Source organism: Hirundo rustica, unplaced genomic scaffold (assembly GCF_015227805.2).
Source record: "Hirundo rustica isolate bHirRus1 unplaced genomic scaffold, bHirRus1.pri.v3 scaffold_86_arrow_ctg1, whole genome shotgun sequence".
NCBI lineage: Eukaryota > Metazoa > Chordata > Aves > Passeriformes > Hirundinidae > Hirundo > Hirundo rustica.
This window is the reverse complement of record NW_026690714.1, coordinates 45,757-54,870: the sequence shown is the minus strand read 5'-3', so window position 1 is coordinate 54,870 and position 9,114 is coordinate 45,757. Positions and strand designations below refer to the sequence as shown.

At 51.5% G+C, this 9,114-nt stretch overlaps 1 protein-coding gene across 1 annotated transcript; it reads left to right on the top strand.

Annotated features, from left to right (window-relative positions):
• The first annotated feature begins 7,763 nt into the window (after positions 1 to 7,763).
• On the top strand, positions 7,764 to 8,699 carry LOC120748196 (olfactory receptor 14A16-like). Its single transcript, XM_040054297.2, has one exon. The coding sequence runs from the start codon at positions 7,767 to 7,769 to the stop codon at positions 8,697 to 8,699; it is 933 nt and encodes a 310-aa protein (XP_039910231.1). The 5' UTR covers positions 7,764 to 7,766.
• Positions 8,700 to 9,114: the final 415 nt, after the last annotated feature.

The following is a 9,114-nucleotide window of genomic DNA, read 5'->3' as shown; positions in this document are numbered from 1 at the left end:
TGTTTGTTTTTTAATTAACTCACTCTGGAGAGAGCTCTGTAACTCTATGTGACACTTGCCTGTGGCACTGTGGAGGTGGCCAGGGGGACCTTCCCCGAGCTGTGTGCACACCAATGCACATCAGCCCAGGCCGGGGGTGCTCAGTGCCCGGTCAGTTTTGCTGTCTGGCTGTGGCTCTGGACGCTTCCCTTGGAGCGTCTCCAGGCAGGGAACGTTGGAGCTGTCACCACCGTGGTGTCACAGAGAGGGGAACGCTGGGGCTGTCCCGCTCCTGCCCCGGCCCCAAGAGCTCTGCCAGCGCCTGGAGGAGACACAAAGGCTGAGCCCAAGGGTGAGAACTGCAGAAGGGGCTGAGCTGGGAGGGAGGCAGCGGGATCATGGAGTCCAGGCCCTGGCCCTGCACAGACAGCCCAACAGTGGCAGCCTGGGCATTCCCGGGAGCGGTGTCCAAAGGCTCCTGGAGCTGCGGCAGCCTCGCAGCTGTGACCATTCCCTGGGGAGCCTGGTGAGTGGTCAAGCCCCCTGTAGGGGAAGAAGCTTTTGCTGGTCTCCAGCCCGCAGCTGGCCTGGCCCAGCCCCAGCCGTTCCCTGGGGTGCATTCCCTGCTGGCCCCGGGGCAGAAGTCTCAGCTGCCCCTGCTGCTGTCCCTGGGCAGGAGGCGCAGCCCCCGGGGAGCTCTGAGCTCCGTCTGCTGGGCTGCGGCCGAAGCGAGCCAGTGCCGGCAGAGCTCTGGGGAAAGGTCCCGGCCCTGGCTTGGGGCTGGGCCAGTGGCCCAGGGAGCAAATCAACTTGCAGCTGCTGCCCCAGAGCAGGGAAGAGCAGGAATTGCTGGCTGGGAGAGACTCTTGCCAAGGGCCTGCAGCGCCAGGACACAGGCCATGGCTGGACACTGCTTGGGGCCAGGGTGAGCTGGGATGTGGGGATGGACTTGTTCCCTGGGAGGGCGGTGGGGCCCTGGCACAGAGTGGGTGGAAAAGCTGCGGCTGCCCTGGAATGGCTGGAAGTGTGCAAGGGGATTGCAGTGTGAGGGTGGTAGGAAAATTGGGAGGAGGGGGGATTGCAATGGGGGGATGGGGTGGTTTGGGCTCTTTGAGTAGGGGAGTAGAGGGAGGGAAATCAAGAAGCAGTTTTTGAAGGCTGCTGGTGCTTTTAGGAATTTTGAGGCCTGGAAGTGTCTTGTGGGAAGTTGCTGTGAAATTGGGAAGGCTGAGTTTAAGGTGCTGTGCTGTGCAGGGCTGAGGTGGAGGGGCAGTGATTTTGGGAGGGTAAGGGCGCTTGCTCCCAAGAAAGAAAGAAAGGAAGAAAGAAAGAAATGAGAGAGAGAGAAGGAAAGAAGGAAGGGAAAAGGGAAAAGGGAAAAGGGAAAAGGGAAAAGGGAAAAGGGAAAAGGGAAAAGGGAAAAGGGAAAAGGAAGGAAGGAAGGAAGGAAGGAAGGAAGGAAGGAAGGAAGGAAGGAAGGAAGGAAGGAAGGAAGGAAGGAAGGAAGGAAGGGTTTTAAATGAAGCTCTATATGTCTAATTTAATAAGCAACAAAGTTGAATTTAGCAGAAATGCAATTTGATTTAAGTAGCATTTTATAATCAAGCATATACAAAATTCGGCAGTGATTAATTAAAGATAAGTAATGTTCAGAAAAGGCATAAGTAAAAATGACTGGGGTACGGAGGGGGGTTTTCACCCTACCTCTAGTACAAAACAGAGTAATCCAACTTAATCTTATATACTGTATGCTAATACATATTCATTAATATGTCCCATAAATCTCCTCCTATTTTCAATTCTTAAAATCTACGTCACTATACTACATAGCTCCTGCTCCACTTGTTGTTAGGGGGTCTTCTTTATTTTTCGGTGGTTTTCTTCAGATGAAGGCTCATCATCTTCCTCTCGTCCTATGAATAACCTTACCGGTCGCGCGTGTGCTCTAAGTTTTGTGTTATACATAACTAAGCATTATGTTCCAAAAAGTAATTATTTCATGGATCAAACCACCATCTAAACTCCCTACCTTGGAACAGTCCCAGCTTTGTCCATCTCAAGGCCAGTTCTATCTTAAGACATCCTGTATCCCATAACATCTGCAAAGGGCCCATCTCCCTACCTTGGAGTAGTCCCAGCTTTGGCCAATCCAGCTTTGAAATTCTTGCTTATCTCAAACTGCATCCTGTATCTTATTTTTCTCATGTAGCATCTGCCAAGGGGTCCATCTGCTTTGTAACAATGTCCTAGGGTAACTTTATGATGCTTGTATCCCCAGTCGTCTGTTCTGTTTGTGCTATATATTGAGTCCTGTGCCTTTAAGACTGGTTCTAAGAGCAAGGAGAAGCGCGGAGTTTGTTTTGGGAAACAATAATCACATATTTTTTTTCCTTCACTACTTGATAACAAATACTTTCTAAAATAGATCTTTCTAAAATATTGATATAGTTACAATTAGCAGGAATCATTTTCATTTATTACATCTGGGATATAAAAAACCCAGAAGTCTTCATCACTTTATTTCTCACAGTAATAGAAAGAGCATTCTGCATCATGGTATCAGCAAACCCTATAAAAATAGCAAATTTCATCTCTTTCTCCTATATTCGTTGTATACAATCTCACGAAGTTGACCACTGACATTTCAGTCTGGGCCAGTCCTTTTCTGTTGGGTATCTAGTGTTACATCCCAGAGCAGCCAAAGCTGAATATTAGCATTGTCAGCCTTATTTCACATTATCAATTTTAAATTATGTATATAAATATATAATATTGTGTCATATATAACTCTTGCTATTGTATTTATTATTGTTATCATATCATATCATATCACTTGCACAAAAGAACCTGAACTCAAGATTAAAACCTTCTTCTGTCTCTCCACATGGGAGCACTCCAACAACAATTGTTCCTTCTCTTGGTGCTGTTTCCAGTGTGTTGTTAACAAAATTCACCCTCGTCTTCTCAAAGCCATGAGTTCTTTTCCTTTCTCCATATGCAATTTTTGGATGCATTTTAATACATCCACTGCTTCAGCTTCTTTTAACCAACTGCCCCATGGCTGGCACAGTGCTTAGACCTCAGTCCACTCCAGAGCCACGAGCTCTAGGGAAGGGCTTTCCATCCAGGAATTTTGTATGGCACTGATTCCTCACATTTACATTTAAAAAGTGATATTTTGTTGTGATCTGGCCAGACTCTGCCAGTGTTGTTTTACCAGTGGGCAGGGTCAGCACCAAAGACACAAACACCACCTGAAGGAATCAGTGTCATTTACTACAGCTCAAAGCAGCAAAGGAGCACAAAAGGAGCAGCTCAGCAATGCACCCAACCATCACTACCAAAGATTGCCTGCAGGGATTGAGAAAGATCCATCACCAGTTCCCCTCAGACTTTCCCATCACCCACATCCACACATCAGCTGGGGGAAGCTGTCCCAGCCAAGGACTGGAGAGCCACTCCCGGACACTGGGAATTCCTGCAGGTGCCTCCAGCCACAGGTGAGGCTCCAACCTGGCTGTGAGAGGGCCCAGCTCTGATAGTGCTGAATAAACAAACTGACAGCACTTCTAGTGCAGGAACAGCTGGTTTCATCCTCCTCTTGGGTCCCTCCCAAAGCCTGGCCAGGGCCCAAGGAGGAACCAAGGGAGGTGACTTTGACCATCCAGCCCCAAACAAGGCCAGATGTCAGATTTCATGGCCTTGTCCGGCTTCTAAACACAGCAAGGTCAATACATGTCTCACTAATGAGTGGATACATCTATCACAGTGCTAATGACCATGCATATTTCGCTCATGAGCAGATGCAAAAATAACCTTTGGTTGGAAGGTTGATGCAGAGGTCACCTTTGGCTCAGGGCCTGCTGTTCAGGCCTCACTCAGGCCTCTTGTCCAGGCCTGGGATGAGCAGGGACATCTTTCACCAGATCAGGTTGTTCAGAGCCCTGTCCCAGCTGGACTTGAATGTTTCCAGGGATGGGGCATTGACCACCTGCAGCCCCCCACATCCCCCCTGGCCATGGAACCTGGCTGCAGAAATGGGTCCTTGGGGTGCTTTCCAAGGAAACTTGAAGGGATGAGGGATCCAAAGCCAGCAGTGGGGTCAGTGCAGTGTCCATGGCCACAGCCCCTTGCAATGGCCCAGGGCAGGTTGGGATGATGATCCACCCTCTCTCCTGGCCCAGGGCAGGGCTGCAGTGCTCTTGGTGGCACCTTGGGCTTGGCATACACTTGAGAAAGGTTTCTGTTTTCACTGGGGAAACTCAGGAGTTTTAGATTGCTTCAAAAATAAAAGAAGAAAATCCTTCTTTGGCTAACTGCAGCCGGATCTCCAAGGAAAGCAGGTCCCAGGTGAGTGAGAAGAGATAGGATGTGGTTGGGGAATGTAGAGCAAGGTTATCCACACTGGGTCAGATCACAAAGCGCAGCTTCTCTGGGCAGGCCAGACCTCCTTGGGAGACCCTGGTTCAGTATCAACCACAGAATGCGGCAATCTCCTCTTGTGTAATGAGAACAATAATGAAATACACCCTTGAAAATAGGAATACATATTTCTTAGAAGCTCTTTGAAATATTTCTCCATAACTGCAGCAGGAAAACTTCCTCATGAATGGCACTAGACCAGAGGGAACTCAAGGCACAGCCATGGTTTGTCAGGATTTACTTGATCCTGATGAGTCCCATGGTGAATTTGGTGTCAAACCCTGGAACCTCAGGGCCTGAGAGGAGATTGCACAAACCTTTCCAGGAGTGAAAGTCAGAAGAAAAACCCAAAGTGTCTCAATGCATCAATGGGTCCCACAGAGGTCCATCCCCAGCACAGGCTCCTCATGGACTCCTTGGTGTAGAAAATTGGCGGCCAGGATTGCACAAAATCCTCTCAGAGACTCAGTAGCAAAAAGAAGTACTTAAATTACCCCTGAGTACCTTGAAGCATTAATGAGCCCCACTGAGGTTTGTTGCTGGCTAAGAATCTCAAGGGACTAATTAAAGCAGATAGTTGGGGCCATGATTGCACAAACCTCTCAGAGTCTTTTTTGACACAGTTTTCTGCCAAAAAAAAGTTCTTCAATACCTTGACTACCCTGAAGTATTAATGAGCCCCACTGTTTTTACTGACAAAGAATCCCAAGGGATTAATTAAAGTAGATAATTGGGGCCATGATTGCAGAGTCTCTCATAGAGTCAGTTTTAAAAGGGAAACATCAAGTACCTTTAAAAACCTGAAGTTCCTTGAAGTATTAATGAGCCACACTGAGTGTCATAATGACAAAACCTCTCAAGGGGCTAATTAAAGCAGATAATTGGAGGACATGGTTGCAGAAATCTGTCACAGACTCCCAGGCAAAAGCAAAAAGTCCTTTGAAAAACCTGCAGTCCCTGGGAGCATTCAGGAGCCCCCCAGGGCCATTGCTGACCAAGGCTCCCCAGGGACTCCTTCCAGCACATCCTTGAGGCCACTGGGATGTGAGGGGGATGCTGAGGGCAGCACAAGGGGCTGACAGTGCCCAGCCTTGCTGGGGCTGTGCCAGGAGGCCCCAGGGCCTCAGGACAAGGTGTCTCCTCACAGCCCTTGGTGGCACAGAGGCTGCTGTGCCCCAGGGCACCAAGACTTGGCTTCTCTTTGTCCCCACCTGTCATCACTGCCTCCAGTTCTCTGCTCTGCCTGGGGCCTGGGGACACTTTCTCTGTCCTGTCCCTCAGTGGGACCCATTAAAACTTCAAGAAACTTTGGAGTTGGATTCTGACTGGGAATTCTTGAGAGGTTTCTTCAGCTCCCTCTCAGGGACTGATGTTCAGGGCCTCAGCACAAAGCCCGAGAGGGTCATTAAAGTCCTTGTGCTGTGTCTGTGCTGCTGAGCTGGGCCGGGCTCCTGGCACAGAGGCAGCTCCTGGCAACCAAGAAGAGCTTCAAAAACACATTGCTCTTGATGAGCAACTCTTCTCCCAGCCCAGCAGGGCTGGGGCACTGCCTGCAGCCACCCCGGGCACAGCACACAGGCACAGAGAGCTTCAATCACTCAGGGCTGGGAAGGAGCTGAGAAGTGACTGAGGGAGAATCACTCCCAGCCCTTGACACAGGAACCTCTGGCTGCAGGACAAGGCAGCTGCAGCTCCTGCAGTGATCTCCTAAAGCTGCAACATCCCAATGCCTACAGACTCTGTGAGTACATTCTCTGATTATCTCTTGTGCAGAGCAGCCAGGGGTGCCCAGGGCTGTCCTGCAGAGCAGGGTCCTGCAGCCCAGGGTGCTGTGCTGGGGCAGGGACTCTGCTGCCTGCCAGGGACAGCTCTCAGCCAGCCCTGGGAGCTGCTCACAGTGCTGGGGGACAAGGTCTGGGTGGAAGGAGATGGCTGGTAAGGAGTGGAAGTGTTCTCCTTGTGTGGTGAGGATGCTGCATTGTTCAGGACTGCTCCCAGCATGACATTTAACTGCAGAACATTTCTGAGTAGATTATAGAGGGATCACAGCAAGTCAGAGGCTGCATAAAAAAGAAAATCCTGTGTTTTAAATCTTCTGCTCTGTGTTGTCTGGATGGGAAATTGCACATAGATATTCATCTCTCTGTTCAGGTTGAGAAAAATAAAACCATTTTCTTTCAGATCTCATTAAACCAGGCAGTGACAGAATTCAGCAGAGGGTCCCTTGCAGGAAGCAGTCAGTGTCACTTTTCCAGCCTCCTCAGGGTTGCTCTGAGGTTGCCATCAGAGCCTGCAGAGCCAGAGCTGCCCCTGGGCAGTGCCTGAGCTGGGAGGGCTCTGCAGGGCAGAGCTGAGCCCCCAGGGCTGGGCTGGGCTCTGGCAGCACTGGCAGGGCCCAGCCCTGGGCACAGGGAAGCAGCTGCAGGCAGGGACAGCTCCAGGCAGCAGAGCCCTGGGCAGGCAGTGGGGGGAAAGTGCCACCAAGCTGTGCTGGGATATTGAAAGTCCTCTCCAAGTCAAACTATTCCATGATTACTTTGTTTACAGAACCCTGTGCCAAGACACTGCAAATGGGGTGTCCCAGCTCCCTCTGCCCTGGGGAGCTCTGGGCAGGGCAGGCTGGAGGCTGGGAATGAGCTGACTCTCCTCCAGCAGTGCCATGGACAGGACCCTGGGTGTGTCCTGGGGATGCCATCCAAGCTGTGAGCTGCCTCCAGGGGACACTGGGGGACAGGAGTGTCCTTGGCCAGGAGTGGGGCTGAGACTCTGAGAAAGGCTGAGCCAGTTTGCTCTGCTGTGGCTCCCTCTGCTCTCAGCTGTGTCAGGCTGATTTTCAGGGGAACACAGGGACTGCCCTGGATCTCAGAAAGGGCAGCTGGGGACAGATGGAGGGACAGAGCAGCTCCCCTCACCCTTCACTGAGTTACAGCCAATGCTCTTGCCTTGCACAGTTCTCTCTGATCTCCCTGGGCACAGCAGGAAACCCTCTCCAGCTGCCTTTGGCCATCACCGTTCCTTAGCCCTGGCACAGGAGATGCTGCCAAGCTCCTCTGCCTCAGGAGCAGTTTGGGCTGATGAAGTCCAACCCCAGGACTGGCCCCTGTCCTTGTTCCCATGACCCCAGTGCTACAGAGCAGAGCTGACCCCTCGGTGTCCATGGGCAGAGCCCCTGCTCGTCACAGCAATGGGGCCAGATCCCAGCAGAGCTCCAGGCACGGGGCTGAAGGAAGGGCTCTGAGAAAAAGAAAACTGGGTGGCACAGAGCAGCAGGGGCAGGGCTGGGAGAAAGGGCTTGGAAATTGCTCAGCAAAGTCTGCCCTGACTTGTCTCTTCCTTCAAAAGGTCTCCATGTCCAGAAACAGCAAATGTCCAACAGCAGCTCCATCAGCCACTTCCTCCTGCTGCCATTGGCAGACACGCGGCAGCTGCAGCTCCTGCACTTCTGCCTCTTCCTGAGCATCTCCCTGGCTGCCCTCCTGGGCAACGGCCTCATCATCAGCGCCGTAGCCTGCAGCCACCACCTGCACACGCCCATGTTCTTCTTCCTGCTCAACCTGGCCCTCACCGACCTGGGCTCCATCTGCACCACTGTCCCCAAAGCCATGCACAATTCCCTCTGGGACACCAGGACCATCTCCTACAAAGGATGTGCTGCCCAAGTTTTTCTGCTTATCTTCTTTCTTGGATCAGAGCTTGCCCTCCTGACCATCATGTGCTACGACCGCTACGTGTCCATCTGCAAACCCCTGCACTACGGGACCCTCCTGGGCAGCAGAGCTTGTGCCCACATGGCAGCAGCTGCCTGGGCCAGTGCCTTTCTCAATGCTCTCATGCACACGGCCAATACATTTTCCCTGCCTCTGTGCCATGGCAATGCCCTGGGCCAGTTCTTCTGTGAAATGCCACAGATCCTCAAGCTCTCCTGTTCCAAATCCTACCTCAGGAAACTTGGGCTTATTGCTGTTAGTGTCTGTTTGGTATTAGGTTGTTTTGTGTTCATTGTTTTCTCCTATGTGCAGATCTTCAGGGCTGTGCTGAGGATCCCCTCTGAGCAGGGACGGCACAAAGCCTTTTCCACCTGCCTCCCTCACCTGGCCGTGGTCTCACTGTTTATCACCACTGGTGCATTTGCCAATCTGAAGCCCCCCTCCATCTCCTCCCCATCCCTGGATCTGGCCCTGTCAGTTCTGTACTCAGTGGTGCCTCCAGCCCTGAACCCACTCATCTACAGCCTGAGGAACCAGGAGCTCAAGGCTGCAGTGTGGAGACTGATGACTGGATGGTTTCAGGAACACTAAACTGCTGGTGAATTTCTGCAAATCACTTCTAATAAAAGTCATCTTTGATACTTCTTGTTGGTTTCATTTTGAAGGTTCTTGTGCTTTGTTTTACTTTTTTTCTGTCCACAAAGAAATGTCCTTGTCTGTGCCATTTCTCATTTTGTTTCTCTCCACCTTCCCTGTGGCCACGGACTGTGTCAATGAACGGCTGTGCTCTTCGTGGCTTTAAACCAACTCAAGGATCTCCCAGCCAAATTTTCTGCAGAGATCCCCCTTTTGTTCCCTTCTCTGCAGCTGCAGCAGCAATGTCTGTGTGCAGGGCTGGGGCAGATCAGTGCTGGCACAGCAGCTGTGCCCAGGAGCAGCAGCACTTGGTGTTGCCAGTGCTGCTCCCATGCCCCTGCCCCGCTGCCCTCCTGGCCCTGGTGTTGCT